Below are 22,633 nucleotides of genomic sequence, written 5' to 3' on the forward strand. Positions count from 1 at the left end.
GCCCAGCCCTCCCTCACTCAAATCAAACTCAACTGCAAGTTATGTCATCACCTCCCTGATGCCATGGTCCTCATGAAAACAAAGGACAAACAACCTGTGAGTAGACCAAGCTGCCTGAATGGGGACCCAGCTAGTTGGCGAGGTCCTTACTCCACTTAATGACTGTATTTTGGGCCCTCCCGGCTTAGAGTGAATGTCAATGGTAACTTTCTCTAAGAAACAGCAAGCCTGAGGGTCTTTCCCTGCCACCTTGATTTTTTTTTTCTTTTTCTAATTAAAGGGGCCATCCCTTGATTCACTTAAAGAGGCCTATTCACTGAAATGGGTGTTACCTCACTCTAAGTGAATACCTGAAAAGGCCTTAGCCTAAAAGGGCCCGAGTCTCCCTAGCATCCAGGGTCATTGATATGATTTTATGATAATAGATTGAGAGTTGAAATAGACCCTGGTGGCCATCTATCCTCACCTTCTCAATTCACAAATGGGAAGACTGAGGCTCAGAGAGTTCCAGAGACTTTTACAGGGTCACACAACTAATAAGTATCAAAGACAGGATTTGTCCCAACCTGACCCATTCCTGGTTCCAGGTGCAGCCCTCCAACCAGATGCAGTGCCACTCTACCCCCTTTTTTACATGATCTTATAAGAATCTTCCCAAATGTTTTTCTCCCCAGCAGCCACTGGGAACAGGCCTGTTTGCTGACTATGGTGCTGCAGGGTCACCATTCCGTGTGAAAATACTCATTATTCAGGATGAGGGCTGGAGGCGGAGGGAAAGTGAAACTCAATTCTTGGCTTTGCTTAAATAAACACTCGTTAATCCAAGTTCACTTGTTGATTGATTGTTTGGGAGATGATGTTGCATCCCTGAAATCCTTGAGCTGTTTTGTCTTCAAATCTAACTCTTTCCAAGCTCATCCACTAACTGGGTGAATGTTTGAGCTTCCCTCAGCCTTGGTGCCCTCAACTGCTAAACGGGGAGAACATACTTTGCAGAAGTGTTGTGAGAATCAAGTAAGATAATGTCTAAAGCACTTAAAGTCCTTTAGAAATGCTAGCTATTGTTAATAAGGATAAAAGCATTTTCTCCTTAACCCAGAAAGTTCAGTTGAACTCAGTGGTCTCTTCCATGAGTGTTCGATTTACCAAAGAAATAGAGCACCCTCCTGGATGCACACTGTGCCGTATCATTCACCCAACTCACCCATTCCTTGTCCCTGATCACTGCCCAGGAAAAAAGAGGGGGGTAGGAAGTGCCCCTCCCAAGGGCTAGTGCCTTTTGACCGTGTTTGGGCACTAATTGTTGTTTTTGTTCTTCGTTCTCAAAGAAGACAGTGATTTCAGGGAGGTGATGGATGCCAGGACATGCAAATGAATTGGATTGAAGTGAGGGAGGGAGGTGCAAGGTCACCAGTCTCACTTTCTCTTCCCAAGACATCTGGGACCAGTGGCCAGATATAGATCAATTGGGCTTGGAGTCAAGACCCTTCCAGGTGTTGATTTGGATTCCAGGGTCCCCATCATCTCAAATATCTGACATTGTGGTGGACAGCTTCTAGGATCATCCAGAACATGGACCCCACCAGCGAACCTTGTAATGACTTTTACCAGTATGCCTGCGGGGGCTGGATCAATCGCCACGTGATTCCAGAGAGCAGCTCTCGATACAGCATCTTTGATAACCTGCGGGATGAGCTGGAAATCATACTTAAAGGTGAGGAGTGGAAAGGGTTGTTCTGGCTAGGAGTCACAGTTTGGGCCTCGAGCCTGAAGCCTCAAGGCCACATGTGGCCTTCTAGGTCCTTGAGTGTGTTGTGGCCTTTTTACTGAGTTCAAGTTTTACAGAACAAATCCTTTTATTAAGGGGATCTGTTCTGTGAGGTTTGGCTTCAGTGAAAGGGCCTCACTTGAGGAACTAGAAGACTACATGTGGCCTTGAGGTCACAGGTTTCCCACCCCTGGCTTGGGCTCATGGTATTGGGTAAGCCATGGCAAGCAGTGACTTTATGTTAGAGGCTGCAGGTAATTTCTCATATATATGAAGCTGGAAGGGAGCCATCCCTCATTTTACAATTGAGGAAACAGAAGCCCAAACAGATGAAAGTAATTGCTCAAACTCATTTAGTTAGTGGCACAGGTGGGTTTTGAACCCAGACCTTGTGACTCCCAGTGCAGCTCTCTTCCCATCATACTTGGTTAGTCTACTTATAACATCTATGGTAAGCTGGTGATGACGCCAATTTTCCATGCTATTTTCAGACCACAAGAACTCAGCATAACAAAAAGTACCTATGGACAACCTTTGGCAATATGGTGAAGTCTGCAGTTGTAAACTTGGTACCAATTAATCAACAAATCTCCAGGGTGCACCTGCTCCATGAGAGGAGTTCCAGGAACGTGGAAGACCTCAGGCTTTTAGGTTCATACTTGCAGACCTAGGGAGTGGCTAGGTGGCGCAGTGAATAGAGCACCAGCCCTGGAGTCAGGAGGACCTAAGTTCAAATCCAGCCTTGGACACTTAACACAAAAAAAACTAGCTGTGTGACCTTGGGCAAGTCACTTAGCCCCAATTGCCCCTCCAAAAAAAAAAAAGAAAGAAACATACCTGCAGGCCTGGAAAGTACTTCAGAAGCCATCTAGTACAACTCTAGAATTTGAGAAATAAAGAATCTGAGTCTTCAAGGGATTAAATAACTTACCTAGGCAGATCCTCTGTATTCAAATGCCACCCTCTTTCCACTGAGCCTCATTGAGGAAAGCAATCTTAATTACACAGAAAGCATCAGATTGGAGGTCAGAAGAATTGGGTTTGATTCTCAGTTCTGTGAGAGCTGTGTGACCCTGGCCAGACCATTAACTGACTCCCTGGGCCTCAGTTTCTTCATCTTTAAAATGGGGGTGTTGGACCTGGTAATCTCTAAGTCTCTAATGTTTCTAACTCCTGAGATCAGATAAAAACGAAGATCAGCCTAAAGCCACCCCTCAGTTCCCCACAGATGAGAGAAAGGAAATTTTAGAAGGCAAGCAGATGCCCCCTTTCCCACACCAGAAGTGAATCTACTGGGGAGGCTAGGTGGGCAGTGAATAGAGCACAGGCCCTGGAGTCAGGAGGACCTGAGTTCAAATCTGGCTTCAGACACATGACACTTACTAGCTGTGTGACCTTGGGCAAGTCATTTAAACCCAATTGCCCTTCCCTCCCCCCTCCAAAAAAGAAAAAAAAAAAGAAGTGAACCTGTCAATCATACACTCTGCCCTCATAATGCCAACAGACTACACTGGCTTACTGCATATGGTAATATATACTGCATACTTACAGGCATATTTCTGATGTGTCCATCAGCTTCAATCTGGACTTAGCTGCAGAGAGGATGGGTCTTATTTTTAGTTTCTTGATACCTCTGTCCCTACATTATTTCTTTATTTCTTATTGGATTACTCCCCACCTCCCTACACAAGAAGTCATTTCTTACAAGAAAAAAGAAAAAAAGAGACTCCAAAAGTTAGTTTCAACAAAACCAACCAATGGATCAGCTGATTCTGACAGCATATATACAACATGCCACATCAATAATCCCTGACTTGTGCAAAGAAATGAGGGAGATTCATTTTCTGGATGAGGGCCTTTAACCTCTCCAAGCCTCACTCTTACCTTCTTGAGGTCAAGGAATAGCCCACTCCTGACCCTGCTCTCCATCACAGGCAGAAGTGACCAGGATTCTCTGTTGTCTCCTCCTAAGGCCCCCATCCAGCTGTGCTCTCCCTTCTGCCCCAGGTGTGTTGGAGACCCCTAGAGAGGGAGACCGGAAGGCTATCCAGAAAGCAAAAATGCTCTATAGTTCCTGCATGAATGAAAGTAAGTGCTGTTTGGCTTTCCTCTGCTTTGGATTTGGGATTGCCCTAGGCTATACTATTTAGGGCTGGGGAAGAAACTGGGGAGGATGGGTAGTTAAGAGGGACAGCGAACAACATCTGGACTGATACACCCGGGAGCCAACACTATGGTACAGTCTTCTTACAACACCAACTCCTGATGGTTAGCTCTGCTAGTACCTGGGACCCCACAAGGCATCGGAGGTTGGGCACTGAAGATCAGAGGTGGGGAAAAGGCAGAGTCACAGGCTGTGACCCTGGACAGCAGCCCCTGATACTCCCACATGCTCCAGCAAGGGTACTAGCTATAGCCACTGAGGAGCAGAGGCCAAATGAGTCTGCCTAAGTGAGTCTGGAGACCTTACTGCAAGGGCAGATTGGGCTAGGGGAAAGAGGACCAGACTGGGAGTCTGCAGAGTCAGGTTTGAGCCTTAGCTGTGTGATCATGCACTGGTTCCATTTTCTTCTGTAATATGAGGTCAATTGCCTATCTCCCGAAGTCATTGTGAGGCTCAAATGAGATTATGCAAAGCTCTTTATAAACCTCAATGCCCATGGAAGTGACCCTGGCAAGGTTTATCTTTGGCAATTGTGGAGTTAGCCAAATGAAAGTGGAACCCAGGAAATAGTTAGCATATGCAAGAGAGGAAGGGGCAGGCACGGGATAGGGAAGAAGGGTTTAGGGCTGTCTCTGTGTCGGTGTCCTTGGATTGCTATGTCTACTGTGTATCCATGCATGTTTCTGAATGTCTCCTCTGTGGTTTGTGTTACATTTCTTTGTGTCTGGACCATATATCTATGTGTGTCACTATGCTGTGTGTTTACACGTGCCTTGATTTTGTCAGATTCATTTATGTATCTGTGCTATGCTGTGTGTTTCTCTTTATGTTGTAAGTTTCTGTGCTGGGTGTCGTGTGTTTCTGTGGTGGTGTTGTGTGTTTCTGTGTTATATTGTGTGGGTTTCTAGAAACTCCTGTGGCTCCCTTTTACCTCTAGGGTCAAATAGAAAATCTGCTGTTTGACATTTAAAGCTCTATATAACCTGGTCCCTTCTGACCTTTCTAGTCTTCTTAAACTTTATTCTCCCCCATGGTCTCTACTCTCCAACTAGAGTGGCTATCCTGCCTGCCTCCTGTTTCTAGCCACCATCTCTCACCTCCTTTGCAGTGATTGTCCCCCATGCCTGGAATGCCTTCCCTCCTCACCTTTGCCTCCTAGAATCCCTAGTTTCCTTCCAGACTCAGTTCAAAAACCACTTTGTGCAGGACACCTTACCGAGATCCCCCAGAACTTAAGCCTTTCTCTCTAAGGCCACCTTCCATCCCCTCCATATGTACCTTATATATACTTGGTCATTTCTGGATTGGCTCTTCCATTACACTGTGAGCTTCTTAAGGGCAGGGAGTATGTTTTTGCCCATCTTTGTACCCACAATACTTAGCCCAGTGCCTGGCAAGCACTTAATAAATGTTTGTAGATTGATTTGTTGATTATGTTTTCTTTTGGGTTTTTTTTTTTTTTTTGCCTTTTGGAGGGCAATTGGGGTTAAGTAACTTGCCCAAGGTTACACGGCTAGTTTGTTTGTTTGTTTGTTTGTTTGTTTGGTTTTTGTGTGTATGTGGTTGGTTGTTAAGTGTCTGAGGCCAGAACCAAACTTGGGTCCTCCTGACTCCGGGGCCGGCGCTTTACTCACTGTGCCACCTAGCAGCCCTGATTATGTTTTTCTATGACTATATTGTGCCTGTTTCTATGTTGGCTTGTATATGTTTTTTTTTAATTTAAATTTATTTATTTACTTTTAGTTTACAACATTCAGTTCTACAATCCGTTGAATTTCCAATTTTCTCCCCCTTCCTCTCTTCTCCCTTCCCCCCCATGGCAGCATGTAATCAGATGTAGGTTCTACAAATACCTTCACGTTGAATGTTAGTCATGTTGTGAAGAAGGATTATAACCAGAGGGGAGAACAATGAGAAAGAAAGGACAAAACAAAATGAAATACAAATGAGAGAGAGCAAATAGTTTACTTCCATCTGCATTCGAACTCTGTAGTTCTTTCTCTGGATATGGATAGCCCTCCCCATCATAAGTCCTTTGGAGTTGTTTTACAACCTTGCATTGTTGAGAGGAGCCCAATCCATCAAAGTTAGTTGTCACACATATGCTGTGTCTGTAATCGTGTACAAAATTTTCCTGGTTCTTCTCTCCTTACTCAGCATCAGTTTATATAAGTCTCTCCAGTTACTATGAAGTCTGTCTGCTCCTCATTTCTTATAGCACAATAGTATTCTGTTACATTCATATACCACAACTTGTTTAGCCATTCCCCACTTGATGGGCATCCCCTTGATTTCCAAATCTTTGCCACCACAAATAGAGCTGCTACAAATATTTTTGAACATACAGGTCCTTTTCCCACTTCTGAGATCTCTTTGGGATACAACCCTAGAAGTGGTATTGCTAGGTCAAAGGATATGCATTTTTTATAGCCCTTTAGACATGGTTCCAGATTGCTCTCCAGAATGGCTGGATTGGTTCACAACTCTGCCGACAATGCATTAGAGTTCCAGTTTTTCCACATCCTCTCCAGCATTTATCATTTTCCCATTTTGTCATCTTAGCCAATCTGACCAGTGAGATGTGGTACCTCAGAGGTTTTATATTTGCATTTCTCTGATCAATATGTTTTTAGAGCAGTTGTGTGTTGCGGCATATTTGTAATTTTGTTCATTCTTATGCATTGTCTTTCTGTATTATAAATATCTGTAAATTATTTGTATTGTATGTGTTATAAATAAAATATAAAAAGAGGTGAGAAAAAGCACTTATTGAGCACCTGCTGTATTCTAGGCTCTGTGCTAAGCACTTTATAAATGTTATCTCATTTGATTCTGCATGTTTCTGTGTATTTGTGGTGTTTCCATGTCTGTTGAGCATTCACATTATGTTTTACACCATGGATACCATTCTTGGTGCCAATGCATGTTTGTGTTTCCATGCATATGATCATGGGGTGTGATTGTATGTGTGTGGTAGGCACTTGAGTCATTCATGTTTCTGGAGGGGTTGCTGTGCCCTTTGAGTTCCTGCATGTTTGGGTGTGTATCACCATTTCCTGTTTCAGGTTTGATCGAATCACGGGACTCTCAGCCTCTTTTAAAGATCTTAGAAATTGTGGGAGACTGGCCAGTAGCTACTGACAACTGGAAGGAAGTCAGAGGTATGTGATCCCCTCCTGTCTTCTCACCCTCTAACGGGCAGCATCTTTCCCTGTGCCCTCCTCCCCCACTGACCTCAGGGGTAAGGGAAGAACCCTGGCAAAGAAGAGAGATTTGAAGGGAAAAGGGAGTGGTCCTGTTAGATCTGGAAGTGATCAACATTGATCCTTCCTAAGGAAAAAGAAGAGTATGTGGGTCAGGGAAAAAGCATCACATTAGAATCAGAGGACTTGGGTTCCAGTCCTCACCTCTTCTCTTTGATTCTCAGTTTTGTTATCTATGAAATAGGAAGAATAATATCGGCACAACCTATTTCCCAGGGAGTCCATAAGGATAAAATGAGCTAATGTATGGGAAATGATTTGTAAGAGCCAACAAGTATGTATGAGAATATACCCTGGAGAATAAAGCAGCATCAGAGTTCACCTGTGATCTTCCTTTACCTGCACATCCTAGTTCCTTCACAGTCAGACAACTACTCTTAGGACTTGGGCCCAGATTGAGGCAGCAGAGATGAAGCTTTTCCAACCTCTATCCTCAGGCTAGGGACGGATATTGGAGCCTCTAGGAAGGCTGGTACACTCTGTTACCCAGGACACACATCCTGTATCCATAAAAATGATGGAGATTTTCAAGATTCCACCAGTCCCAAAATGGTGAAGCATAATGAACCCTAGTCACTAGACCAGTATCCTAGTTCCTTAATTAGCTGGAAGCAAAACCAAACCACTTTTCTATCCATTCTTTTTCTGCTTTATAGGGAAAGTGGAAGCATAAAGTGTGCCTGTAAGCAAGAAGTCTAGGAAGGAAAGGGGTTACATAAATATACAAGGTTATGGATAATCAATAAGTCTTGAGTTCTTTTAACTCTTTCCATATAAAGGGCCCTTGTTTTGAGATTTTATTAATGGGGTTCGGATTCGCACCTACAAATGACACAGTCTTAAGAGAGGAAGGAGTTTTATTAAACATAGAAACAAGGAAGCTTAAATCGGCATCAGCAATGCAATATTCCTAGCACAATTAAAGCAAGCATAACTAAAATAAGAAATAAGAATAGTGAGAGGAGAGAAAGAAAACATCACCAATTCGGGGGAGCGCCAACTCTCGATCAGCATGGCTGGGGAATCCCAGGTACAGCCTCTGAGTCCCGAATGGGGGGGTCCCAGGCAGAGCGTCCTCTCCATGGGTGAGATTCCAAAGAGGCAGTTGGAAGCAGGGGTTTTTAAGGGTTGAAACAACGAAGGCACACAGCTAATTGTATTCGGCAAGGCTAATTGCTACGTGTCTCCTACATTCCGTATTCCATCCTGTTTTGACAGTTTGGAATAGGAACATCCTGTTTTTACAGTTTGGAACAGGAACAAGCTGGTAGCCGATAAGTTTAATAAGTGCTCCAGGGGGAGTAGTCAGTTCCCCCTTGTGGACTTGTGTTCCTGGAAGTGACTAGTTCCTGGAACTTTTAGGCATAGTTCATTCAGGGGTTAAGTTCTCATAAGAGGCCAAATTAACTTACTAAAATATGATTTTCTTATTTCATTTGGCCTTAAGTTCATGAGGACTATATGAGAACGGTCCTACCAGTGTGAAGTTCCTGTATAGGCGAGAGATTTTAACATACATATAGCAGTTACACATACACAACAGCACTAAGATCGAAAGCAATAGCAATATAGGTATGGCTAAACTATTAAAATATTTGATAGCGATTGGAGATCTAAATAAAAAATCATACCAATGATGGTTTGTGTCAGATGTTACTAAATGTGAAGCTTCAACTAACTGTCCCGCAACTATATGTGTTTGAATTCAATGTTCATTGAGAGCTCTCTGATTATTAGCTAACATACATTGCAAGGTTTGGCATTTACTTAAGACATGTATAAGGAGTTCAAGGGACAAGTACGTACTAGGTAAGGGTAACAGTTTGGGTACCCACACAATATTCACACTTTCAACTATATCAGGGAAAAGTAAAAATCATCACCCTGACAATGAAGGAAAGAAACATTAGTTAAACTGAAAAGTTAGATTGAGGATAACAAAGTTAAGCCGCAGAGATTAGAGGAGTGTGAGAGAAGACAGGGCTCCAACCGTCTAATCGTCATCTCACACACCATACCATTATCAGTTAAGGTACAATCTTGTAGATTGTGAGTTACATTATAGTGATCTATATAGTTTCCATACAAAGGAGGAGTGTAACACAAAAGGTATAACATGATAGTGACACATAACATTCCAATGTATAACATTATAATAGTGTATAGTTCCGGTGTACCACATAAGAGTGCATTTAGTCTGAGCTGGTTGTTGAGATTTCCAATAGTTATCACGGGAAAACAACGATTTCCGCAATTCTGGGTCTCCATTACTCAAAAGTCTCTGGGCATTTTCTTTTTGTATCAAGGTATACATATTTTGAGGGAGCATCGAGTCCAATCGAACAGTTTAGTAACATTGGTATCAAATTCAATAGAGGCTAAGGTCGAGTCATTAAAGACTTGTAGGAATTGGCCTTGATATCTCAGAGTAAGTTGGTGAGGCAGGATCGTCGTGGGTAACCATTTAGCATTAATAGTAAGGGCTTGAGAAATGTCCTGCCCAGCACTGTGCAGTCTGCTGGCCAGGGTCTCAAGATCTATTGAATTTACTATACCCAAACCAGTCCCTGTGCCACCAAGTAAAGTATCATACCATGCTCGTTTTACTCTAATGCAATCTTGCAAAGGGGGAAAGGTTACATTGTAATGAAATACAAGCTTATGATGGTTAAGGGAGGTGTTAACACAAGATTTGGGAACTCGCACAACAGCAGGGGGTGTGCCAGTTGGTCTACTGATTGGCAATAAGAAGAGATACTGGACCCAGTCTGTTCGATTGGTCAAGTCCACCTGCTGCTGCCAGCTCCTTTCCATTCTTCATTATTTTTAGTATTATCTAGGAGTTTTAGTCTGGGAACCAGGGTCTGAGCTTCTTTTCCAAGGTTACTGCCTGTTCTCCCTTATCAGTAGTCTTTTTCAGCAATTCTTGCAGTTCTATAGAAATTTAACTCTTTCATGGTAAACTGGGTGAGAAGGACTGACTAGAATAGAGCAACTATACAGAAAGATTTCTAAAGTTTCAAAGTCACATAATTTCTAATAAAAATGGAAACTTAGACCTAAGGCCTAAGGACTTACTTACTTTACAGATAGTCTCTGAGAAACCACACTTTTACCTTTCCCGTACAATCCCCTCTTTCTTTTAGCCTACTGTGGTTTTTCACTAAAACAATTTAACATTTTTTCACACTCTTTCTTCAAACATCTTGAGCATGGCCTCACATTGGTTTTCTAAGTCTCTGGTTCATCCCATTTCATCTTGAGTAATTGAGGGTACAGGTTCCTATCTTTTATTCCATAACACCATCAACATGACCCCTTCCAGAGGTTTTGTGTCTAATCCTATCATCTTAGTGATATGGGGAAACAATATTGAGCTTAGTCACAAAATACAAGTAATAAGAATGTATATTGTTACATTGATGACTTACAAAGGGGCAGTCCCCTTCATGAGTGCAAATACCGGGATTCAAAAGAAAACAATAACAAACAATTGTCCCTTCCAAAGTCCAAAAGTCTCTGTTCACACTGTTGTCTGGCAGGGATTACACCATCTGACGGAAGTCCTCTGGTTGCTTTCCATCCATCCATCCTCAGCATCGCATTCCAGGCTCTTTCTCTTCTGCCTTCTTTCATTCACTTCCCTACAAAAGGAACCTTAGAACCAATTTAAATTACCCATCCTGAACCCTTATCATTCTTACAAAATTAAAATTGGAGTCTTGGTCCATTGTCATGATCACACATTAAAACTAGTGTCTTATATTTTTGCATTAATCCATTATTAATTCCTCCACCAAGAGGATGGGATTTCACTAAGGAATTCACATTATACTAACAATTATAACAATTAAAATATTTACCAAGTAGTCCAGAAACTCTTCTCCTTTTAACATTAGCCAATTATGAGAAAGCTGAGACAAGTATGAGACCAATTAAATAACAGAATAATATTCCCACAAATCCTTGACCTACTTGTCCTCACATTATTACAAAGAACTAAAGGACCCTGATTTACATGGGAATACCTTTGCTAAATCCTAAGCCTAATAGCTTAATCTTATAGTAACTTAAGATGTTCCAGAATCAAGTTTTATTTATTATTGTATTTTCAAAATTTTGATTATTGAAACTTGCCCCCAAGAATAAGGACAAAGCTGTAATGAGGGAACCATTTTCCCCAACTTCAGAATGTCAATTCCAGGCAAAATGTATACCAAGCTGCAATCTGCATTGAGCCAAGCTCAGAGTCTGCCAGGTGTCACTGGGAGGGTCGAGTCAGGAGAATCCTACTTCAGCTCATGCAGAACAGTCGTTCTCCCGAACTTCCATACCCTTACTTCACAGGCCTTCCATACCTGTACCTCACAGGGTCTGGCATCATGGATTGGTGGCTCAGATAGCTTGGATAGCCTTTCTTAATATCCATACCTGGAGTTAGACTCAGAGGAATAGTCAGTTAATAGTCCCATCAGATCTTAAATAACAAGCTCCAACATTCAGTTTAAGATATGATTATAATCTCACATTGGTTAAGGAACATCTCTAAAGTGAGCCTCAAATAACCTGTATTCATTTTTATATTTATTCTTGTTCATAAAAATCAAATCTCCCATCAGGTTTATAAATTATTGCTCTAATATATTTGCATCTACTTCCCAAGATTCCCTATCTTCCTGTAACTATGCTTAATCTGATCTCACACTAAGATTTCTTTTCTCTCAACTAAAAATGTCTCTGATTTAATCCCAACAATTAGTTTAGTCAATTGCATTAATACCCAATTACACTCTGGAATACACTGAACCCCATTACATATACACAGATTTAACTTTTCTACAGTAACTTTATAATCCCAATCTCAGTCCATGGAATAATGATTCAATATTGCATTTGTATTCTTATTTCCTTTTCTTCTCAAATATGATTGAGCTATTAATTATAAAACCAAGTTACAAATCTTTTTGTCTTCCAAAATACTTCCTCACACCCTTCTCAATATACTTAAACCATCTGATACAAAAGGTATCCATACCACTATTTAGAGACAGGAGGGGCTTTGGCAGTTTTACAACATTATACAGTAGCAGGAGGACTGTTCTGAATGAGAAGTAGGCAAAACAGTTTTAGGTTTTAGCATTAAAACAATAGCCCAAATAACTTAGTTAACAGTCTTACAATTTCAAACAATCTTAACTGAAACTTCCTTTTAAACAAAGACAGACTTGGAAGCTTATGATTTCCCAAATTACAATATTCTGAAACTTTAAGAGAAACTGCTTCTCATACAGCACAGATAGTACAACTGTTTACCAGTAACAATATCATAAACAAGTATCATCTACCTAAATTTGTACTTTGAAACCAAAATCAAGTAATTACCAATCTGGTGATCTTAAATTTAATTATTTCCAAATTGCGTTACACAGAAAATCATTCATCCCAGTACCATTGGCATAAAATTCACACTTAAAGAAAATTCCACATAAGATTAACAATTAATTTTTAGCTTACACAGTTTACACTCAGATAGCACTGTTGTTTTGCACCAGGCATTGTACCAAGCACCTTTACAATTCTATCAGTCCCATAAAAATTCCTAGGATGTGAATTCCACCACCATCCCCTTACTGAACAGTAAACTAAAGTAAATAAAACTTTCAGGGGGAGTAAGGGGGAGTCATCTGCATTCTTAGAGGCGGGGGGCCTTCAGGGTATCGAGGGGGAGGGTAACTCAAATTCCATACTACTCTTCAGCACTCCCTTTCCTTAATCTGATCTGGTGAGAGAGGCTTTAACAAAATCTGCTCAAATGTTTTTAGCTGTTCTAACTTTTACTCCCATAAATTTCATTTCTGTGTCCACTCTTTAGAACTTCTTTGAAAGTGAGAGCTTTGAATCTACCAGTCGAGTGAGTGGGACCCTGGTGTCCCCTTCTCTATAGGAATAGCTTTTAAACATTCAGTCAATTTCTTAAATAAAGGCATTTGTACTGCGAATCCTGTTCACGACGCCAATTTTGTTTTGAGATTTTATTAATGGGGTTCGGATTCGCACCTACAAATGACACAGTCTTAAGAGAGGAAGGAGTATCCATGTAAAAAGGGGACTCTAAACAAACTTTGGAGCTGCAGAACCCACAAAATGACACAGAGAAGATAACCTCCCGCTGAGAACAGCCTGGCAGGCCAGCAGGAATCGGCCAGCGCAGCGCTCTGAGAGCCGAGCCCAGCCCCACGCCGAGGCTTTAGCCCCAGGGCAGGCCTGACCAGCCGCCAGCCAGAGGGATGCCAGATCAGCAGGCAGCTGTGGCCGTTTCCAGATTTATCAACACATAGATGCGAAAGACAAGGTGAGAGGCCAGTGCATTCTGGACTTTGGGACCCAGTAAGTGGGAGTGCGCGGCTTTTACCCCCGGGGCGAGAAACCGCTGAGATGCCGGCACAGCCTGCCAGCGCCACGTGGCGGCTTCAGCTCCTGGCCTGCAGAGTGTAGGGGGACCAAGCACCAGTCTGAGGGGTCATCGCTCTTGCTTTAACCTGCTTGGATCTGGATTGCAGTCTAGGGTGGAGGTCCTGGGGTGTGTGTCCAGCTTGCCAGAGCGTGTGGAGACCTCAGAGAGGGCACCTATCTAATACCTCCGGCAGCTGAGAAAACCCCAGCGTTTGGGACGAAAACTCCCCTGTCTGGTGGCAGAGTCCTACTGTGGCAAAAAGCCCAAAAGTCAAATCATTGAGTGGCAAAATGAGCAGGCAAAGGAAACAAAGCAGACAGAAGATTCCAACATTACATTCCTATTTTGGGGATAAGAAGGAGCAAGGCATGGAACAGGAGGAAATCAGTGAAGTCAGAACTCCTGCACCAAAAGCTTCAAAGGAAAATACAAGCTGGTTACAGGCCATAGAGGACCTTAAGAAGCAGATAAGAGAAGTGGAGGAAAAATTGGGAAGAGAAATGAGAACAATGCAAGAAAATTATGAAATGAGAGTCAACAGCCTGACTGAAGAAAATAATACCTTAAAAAACAGACTGACTCAAATGGCAAAGGAGGCTCAGAAAGGCAATGAGGAGAAGAATGCCTTAAAAAGTCGAATTTGCCAGATGGAAAAAGAATCTCAAAAGCTCACTGAGGAGAATAATTGCTTCAGAATTAGATTGGAGCAAATGGAAGCTAATGACTTTATGAGAAATCAAGATGCTGTTAAACAGATCCAAACAAATGAAAGAATAGAAGGCAATGTGAAATATCTCATGGGAAAAACCACTGACCTGGAAAATAGATCCAGGAGAGATAATTTAAAAATTATTGGACTGCCTGAGAGCCATGACCAAAGTAAGAGCCTGGAAAGCATCCTCCAGGAAGTTCTCAAAGAAAACTGCCCTGATGTTTTAGAACGAGAGGGCAAAATAGAGGTTGAAAGAATCCACCGATCACCTCCTGAAAAAGATCCCAAAAAGAAAACTCCTAGGAATATTATAGCCAGGTTCCAGAATTCCCAGATTAAGGAGAGAATATTACAAGCAGCCAGGAAGAAACAATTTGAATATTGTGGAAACACAATCAGGATAACCCAGGATCTGGCAGCTTCTACACTGAGGGATCGAAGTGCCTGGAATGTGATATTCCGGAGGTCAAGGGAGCTGGGATTAAAACCAAGAGTCACCTACCCAGCAAAACTGAGTATCCTGTTTCAGGGGAAAATATGGTCATTCAGTGGAATACAGGACTTGCAAGCATTCTTGCTGAAAAAACCAGAGCTGAATAGAAAATTTGACATTCAGATACAAGAAGCAAGAGAAGCATGAGAAGGTAAACAGGGAAAAGAAATCATAAGTAACTTATCAAAGTTGAACTATTTTTTTTTAAGCAATTGAGGTTGAGTGACTTGCTCGGGGTTGCACGGCCAGTTGTTGTTTCTGAGTGTGGTGCTGGGTGTCTGGGCCCGGATTTGATCCGGGTCGTCCCGGCACTGAGGCCGGTGCTCTTGCTTGCTGAGCCACTTGGCCAAAGTTGAACTATTAACATTCCTACATGGAAAAACAATAATTGTAACTTATGAAACTTCTCTCAGTAGTTGAAGGGATTAGAAATATATATATATATGTATATATATATATATATATATATGTCTTTATATGAGGGTATGCAGGCATATGAATACATATGTGAATGTGTGTATATATGTTTACAGGTATACATAGATAGAGGGCACGGGACCAATTTAACAGGAAGGGATGATACTTAAAAGGTGAAATTAAGAGGTGAGAGGGATATAATGAGAGGAGATGGGGAGAGACAGAGTGGGGCAACTATCTCATACAGAAGAGGCAAGGGAAAATGGTTACAAGGGAGGGGAAGAATAGGAAGGCAAAAGGGAATGGGTCAACCTTATTCCTATTGAATCTGGCTTGAGGAGGGAGGGAAATACACACTAAATAGGGGATCTCACCCTCCAGGAGAATTGGGGGGGGGAGGGGATGTGAGGGGGGATGATGGAAGGGAGGGCAGGCTGGGTGGGAGGGAAGTTGGAAGCACCCACTTTTGAAAAGGGACAGGATCAAAGTAGAGAATAGAACAAGTGGGATGTGGGATAGGAGGGAGGGAAATATAGTCAGTCTTTTACAATATATCTGCTATGTTATTGTTTTGCATTAGCCACACATGTACAACCTATACTGAACTGCTTATCTTCCCAGTAAGGGTGAGTGGTAAGGGAGGAAGGGAATGAATCTGGAATTCAAAGTTTTAAAATCAAATGTTTAAATATATATATACTATTATCAATATTGTTTTACATGTAATTGGGAAATATAGAGATCCACCATGCCCTACTGGAAAAGTTGAAACAGGTATGGGAGAAAATATGGGAGAGAGCAGATCAGAGGTGGGGATATCCTGTGGGACTGCTGTTTTGGGGGGATGGGTGGGAGAAAAACGGGGAGAAAATTTGTAACTCAAAATCTGGCGGAAACAAACGATGTAAATCAGAAGTTAATAAAGCATTTAAAAAAAAGAAAACAATAACAATACAGATTAGAAAAAAAGAGAGGAAGGAGTTTTATTGAACATAGAAACAAGGAAGCTTAAATCGGCATCAGCAATGCAATATTCCTAGCACAATTAAAGCAAGCATAACCAAAATAAGAAATAAGAATAGTGAGAGGAGAGAAAGAAAACATCACCATGCCCCATAAAAATGAACTATCAAAGCAGAGTTAATTCAATAGATGCTTTTTTTTCTAAGACAACAATATTCCCTGAGACTAGTAAATGATAAGAATCATTCCCCTTTTTTGAGCTTTCAGTTTCCTGTTCTTTAACATGAAGTCATTGGACTACATTATCTCTATGGCAGGGCTTCTTATCCAAAGGTTCATGGGTAGATTTCAGGGGATCTGTGAAATTGAATAAGGAAAAATGAAATCTTTACTTCAATATAATTGGTTTCCTCTGTGATCCTATGCATTTAAAAACACAATTCTGAGAAGGGGTCCATAGGCTTCACCAGACTGCCAAAAGCATCTATGTTGCGAAAAAAGGTTAAGAATCTGTGCTCTGAGCTCTGATATTTTAATGTCTAAAGTCCTTTCCAGCTATGAAATTCTGTGCCCTATGATCCCTTCCAACCCTGACATTCTAAAAACTAAAGGTCCTTTCCTGATACTCTATGCTGTCGTGTCCAGCCCTGACATTTTGTTCCCAGGTCTAACGTTTATGTCCTAAGGTGCCTCTCACATCTGACTCACCTCTGTTATAAGTCCTCCCAGGTCATTCTATATTCTCAAGTCTCTCCCAATTCTAACATTGTCTGTTTTAAGGGCTGTCTCAGCTGCAACATTCAAGTTTCTTCCTAGATCTAACATTCTAGGTGCTAAAGTTCATCCCAGCTCTGCCTTTCTCGGTTCTAATGTCCCACTTAGCTCTGATATTCTCAGTTGTGGGGTCCTTCCCAGCTCAAGATTCTCCATTCTAAATTTCCTCCTAGGCCTAACATTCTAAGTTCTAAGGTCCCTCAGCTCTGACATGCTTAGTTCTAGGGTCCCTCCCAGCTGTGACATCCTATACTCTAAGGTGCTTCCTGGCTCTAACATGCTATGAATTTGAATTAATAGAACCCTACTGGGTCATGGAAGAGAAGTTGTCAATGATGAATTCTCAGTTCAACAAAAGGCTCCTTATCGACATGTTTGTTTGGAATGATGATCGGGACTCCAAAAGCCACATCATCTATGTAAGTACCACACCTGGTCCCTCAGCTCACTTAAGAGGGAAAGATACCTAGCTGGCTGTGGGCATTGGAGTGCCCTACTACAAGAGCTGCATTCAATCCCTTGGCAGTGGGTTTGGGAATCTATCCTACCAGAGAAATACCCAACCCATTATCTGATGGGGATATTAGACAAGAAGAAGCTGACTGGAGGACACAGATCTGAATCTGTGATGGTCCATCTGAATGTGGGCTTGAGATACCAGCTCTTGGGACCTGGGAAAGAGAAATTGAATCATTCTTTTTCTGAGTCTGCTCCTAGGTATGGGGGAATGATCTTCTTCCAGGGGACCACATGCCAGATTCAAAGCTAGTAGTGGCCCCTTTCCTTTAATTTAGAAATAGATATGTTTTAGGGTTGAGTCTTCTATTTCCAAATCTGTTCCTGATTTCTAACCTGCATTACAGAAGTTAATCCTTGGGAGGGAATATGAAGGACATAGCTCCAAACTACAAAAAATTTTAAGTCACAGGAAGCCAAATATCCTTTTATTTACTAAAGGTCAGTCAGGGCAATTAGTAGTGGCAACAAAAGGCTAATGAAAAGCTCATTTCATTGGTTTGCTAATTGCTTTCCCCTGCCTGGGGGAAGTGGATAGAGAAGCTAGCATTTATATAGAACTTTAAGGTTTGCAACGCACACTGTATGTTATCTCATTCAGACTTGAAGTCAGGAGGATCTGAGTTCAAATCCAGCCTCAGACACTTACTAGCCTTGTTAAGGGGCTTAACCTCTGTCTGCCTCAGTTTTCTCATCTGTAAAATGGAGTTAGCAATAGCATCTACATCTCAGGGTTATTTTAAGGGTTAAACACATGTAAGGAGATTTGTAATCCTTAAAGTGCTAGATAAATACCAGTTATCATTAATTATCATTATTACTACTAATATCCTGAACTCTTGACCAAAAGCAAGTCATCCCTTCATTGATTAGGTCATTGAATAACATAAATGTGCTAGAGAGGGCGCCCTCTAGTGACTCTATCTTCGAGCAGCAGAGGGCTGAGCTCAGTACTCCCTTCCCCTCTGCCTTCCGCTTCAGTGATCACACTCAATATGGTCTTCAGCTGTGGGGGTGGGGTAGGGGTGCAATTGTGTTTCTCCCTGCCCTTTCCCCTTCACATCTTATTTTGTACTTGGTCTGCAGATTGACCAGCCATCACTGGGCATGCCTTCCAGAGACTATTACTTCAACAGTGGCAACTACCAGCGGGTCAGTGCATCCTTTATCAAGGGATCCCTGGGTGGGATGCATGTAGAGGTTAAGAGGATGGTCCTCCCCCCTACACACACACACACACACACACACACACACACACACACACACACCTTCCCTCCCCTGCCAGTGCTTTCTGTGCCCACAAGGCAGACCTTGGTCCAATTGTGAAACAGAGAGCATTCACTTCCAGCCCTCTCTCCTCCTTCAAGCCCATCCCAGGCTTCCAAGACAATTCCTCCCAACTCCTCCATCCCGCTCCTTCCCCCCTCCCCTTGGGAATATGAAAATCACCAGGAGACTTCCTTATTCATAAGAATATCCTTTAAAAAAGAGAGATTAGTGCATTAATGGATTTGGATGCCCTGATACAAAGTGAACTTTTAGTCCCTGGCTGGGGATGGCTTCTTTACCAGCTAGAAGGTGGGACTAGGTGACCTGTCTCAGATTTCTTTCTTTCTCTACTGAAAACAAAGTGTTTGGAGTTGATTGTATCCAAGGCTCTTTCATGGAAAGGCAGTAAGATACAGTGGAAGGTCCCTGGATTTAAAGTCAGAGGACCTGGGTTAGAATCTTTACCACTTGTAAAGTGGTGTGACCTAGATAAGCCATTTTACTTTCTCTGGATCTCATTTTCCTAATCTACAAAATGAGGGAGTAGGAACCACAGGACTTCAAAAGTCCTTTCTAGCTCTAAGTCAGACACCACCTACCCCAACTCTGTCATTTTCTGAATACCTGGGGCAGGATGGATTGGGAAAGAGTCCTGGAGGCAGTGAGACCCTGGGTTCTAATCCTGACTCTGCTCCTTAAAAGCACTGTGACCTTGGTCCAGTCCCCTCCCCTCTCTGAGACTCAGTTTCTTCCTCTGTAAAATGAGCAGGTTGGGAAACATGATCACTTAAGATCCCTTCCAACTCTAAATCCTGGGATCTCCTTAAATGTTCTTTCAGGAGCTCTATGCTTCCTCATACTGGTGGACTTGTGTGTCACTGGGGTGAGGTGTGGGGAAAAAAAACACACAGACCAGGATATTGGGAGGGACTGGGCATTTCTGCCTGTGTTCCTCTGCCCCACTGCTCCTGTCTCTCTCCTGACCCGTTTTTGTCTCCCCTCTGCCCCAGGTCCGGGAGGCATACCTCCAGTTCATGATCAGCGTAGCTAAGATGATTCGGGCCGATCTGAACTTCACCAAAGATGATGAATTTGTGGAGAATGAGATGTTGCTGGTGATGAAATTTGAAACTGAAATTGCCAATGTGAGTAAGAACGTAAGGACTCAGGAGACCGAGCAGTTTTTATTAAGTATCCTCTGTGTGCTGGACACTGTTCTATCCCACAGAGGGATGAGGAGACAAACTTGCAGCCTAAAGGAGGGCACAGCATGCAAACAGACAGACTAAATTGGGAATCTCCTCAGAGGGAATTAAGCAGGTCTAGGGAAGGTGTTGAAGGAGGCAGGACGTCACCTGAGGCTTGAAGGAGACCAAGAAAGCCAGGAAGTGCAGAGGAGGAAGAATAGTATTCTGGGAGTGGGGCATAGCTAGGGGAAAAGGTCCGGTGGCATCTGACTTTGGTGGAAGAAAAAGCAGAGTTCATGGGAGATGAGTGAAAAGTATTATAGGATCATAGATCTGGGCTGGAAGTCAGGCTTTGATACTGACTACTAGTATGACCTTGGGCAAGTCACTTCTTTGGACCTCAGTTTACTTCTCTGTAAAATAAGGGGATTGGGCTAGAGGACATCTAAGGTCCCTTTCAGCTCAATAGAATCCTAGATAGAGAGCTAGAAGGAGCTCAGAGACCACCTAGTCTAACCCCTTCATTTCACAGATGAGAAAACTAACATTACCTATCCAAGGTCACATAAGGAGGTGACATTTGAACCCAGGACCCCTAACTCCAGAGTCAGTGTTCTTTCTGCTATTATAACCACACTGCTTCCCCAGAAGGGCTGCCATTTAGCATTTGCTAGTGACCAGAGTTTAATTAATCAACCAATAAGTATTTATCAGTCACCTTCTCTGTGCCAGGTCCTATGCCTGACTTAAATTTGCCTGAGGATCATGGGATTACTTGAAAGAGCAAAGAAAAACTGTGGAGATTTTGACCTGTGTCTTCTTGGCTATGCAGATCTGGGCAGTTTTAGGGGGTTGTTCCCACCAATGGTGACTCATCTTTAAATTTTCCCTCCAGGCCACTTCACCTCAAGAGGAAAGACATGATGTCACTCTCCTCTATCACAGAATGAACATATCCCAACTCCAGAGCACCTTTTCATTCAAGGTAATTTCTCAGTTTCTCGTCTGTCTGCATGTCTGTCTATCTGGTGCTTTGTCTTATCAGGGATGGTTTTTGCCAGACTTATATCAATAGCAAACAAAAACAAAAAACAAAAATGCTTTCAGGTGGAGGACAGAAGGCTTATTGTATATCATTTGATCAATTCATCATGCATTTATTGCACACCCACTGCGTCCTTTCCTTTCATTCTTTTCTTATCTCTCTTCTGTCTGGCTTTTGACCTTCATCTGAAACTGCTTTCTCTAAAGTTACCAATGAGCCATCTGTTGCCAAACCCAATGGCCTTTTCTCAGTCCTCCTCCTCCTTGACCTCTCTGCAGCCTTTGACATGTTGATCACCCTCTTCCCCTTAATACTCTCTTTTCTCTGTTTTCATGATACTTCTGGTTATCTTACCAGTGCTATGTCTCCTTAGTCTCCTTTGCTGAGGTCTTGTCCTATCAACTGTGGGCTCTGGCCCTCTTCTCTTATCCCTCTATATTATTTCACTTTGTAATCTCATGAGCTCACATGAATTCAACCATCTCCATGAAGATGATTCTCAGATTTATATATCTAGCCCTCACCTTATTCCTGACCTCCGCTCTCCCATCTCCAAATGCTTACTAAACATCTCAATGTATATATCTGTCTGTCTCTTTGTCTGATCATGGATGGAGGAAGAAGGCCCTAAGCCAGGGTAGACAGAAGGTAGAAAGAAAGGATAGCTGTAAAACCTGTCCCATAGAAATATTTAGCTCAACATGTCCAGAGCTGAACTCACTATCATTCCTCTCTTCCTGTGGAGGATACCACCATTTTCCACTCACCCAGGTTCCTCACTCTCATCTCACCAATCTCTTACCAAATCCCTTGGTTCTGCCTCTGCGATATCTCTCCAATATGCCCCCTTCTCTCCTCAGATCCTGCTACCATCAAGTCTCAAGTCTCTCTCCAGGTCATCTCTACTCAATAAATTTCAGGAGCTCTCTATTGTCTACAGAATCAAACAAAAAAATTTGTTTGATCTTTAAAGTCCTTTGCTACCTGGCCCCTTTAATACCTTTTTGGTATTCTATGACACTGACCTGGCACAAGATACCATCTCCCAACCCCATGCCTTTTGGGGCTGCCCCCATGCCTGGAATTCTCTCCCTCCTTGTTCCCTCCTCCTAACTTCTCTGACTTCTTCAAATCTCAGCTGACGCCCTGCCCCCACTTTAAGAAACCATTCCCAGTTCTCCTCAATCTTAGCTCCTTCCCTCTGAGATTGACCCAAATGTATCAGGTCTTTTTTTTGTTCATACATAGTTGTTCCCATGACTGTAAACATCTTGAGGGCAAGAGCTATTTTTGCCTTTTTTGGTATCTCCAGCACTTAACAAAGTAGGAAGATGGTAGGTATTTAAGAAATGCTTTTTGAATTATCATATGAAGCACTCTGTCAAATGCTAGGGATACCATGACAATCACTCCAGACCTCTTGCCCTCATGGAGATTGCATTCTACTGGAGTTTAACATTAGGAACATGTTCATACCTAGTAGATTGTAAGTACCTTGAGGTCAGGGACTGGTCCAGTTTTGTCTTTGTATTCCCAATACAGAACCTGGCACATAGTAGGCATTTCATTCATTGACTAAAGGATAGAGCTGAAACGGGATCTTATTGT

The 22,633-nt window shown here is 42.4% G+C and overlaps 1 protein-coding gene across 3 annotated transcripts in view; it reads left to right on the forward strand.

Annotated features, from left to right (window-relative positions):
- The window catches only part of MMEL1 (membrane metalloendopeptidase like 1), a 65,945-nt gene that overhangs the window by 17,050 nt on the left and 26,262 nt on the right, over positions 1-22,633 (forward strand). For all 3 annotated transcript variants that reach the window (XM_069079511.1, XM_069079509.1, XM_069079510.1), the window contains 7 exons: positions 1,553-1,714; positions 3,776-3,856; positions 6,998-7,093; positions 17,309-17,427; positions 18,611-18,676; positions 19,804-19,938; positions 20,876-20,965. In XM_069079511.1, the coding sequence (XP_068935612.1) occupies positions 1,553-1,714; positions 3,776-3,856; positions 6,998-7,093; positions 17,309-17,427; positions 18,611-18,676; positions 19,804-19,938; positions 20,876-20,965 (749 nt within the window). The remainder of the gene's footprint in view (positions 1-1,552; positions 1,715-3,775; positions 3,857-6,997; positions 7,094-17,308; positions 17,428-18,610; positions 18,677-19,803; positions 19,939-20,875; positions 20,966-22,633) is intronic.

This window comes from Petaurus breviceps, unplaced genomic scaffold (assembly GCF_028583685.1).
Source record: "Petaurus breviceps papuanus isolate PSGF00001 unplaced genomic scaffold, PetGlider_PUasm1.0 91041, whole genome shotgun sequence".
NCBI lineage: Eukaryota > Metazoa > Chordata > Mammalia > Diprotodontia > Petauridae > Petaurus > Petaurus breviceps.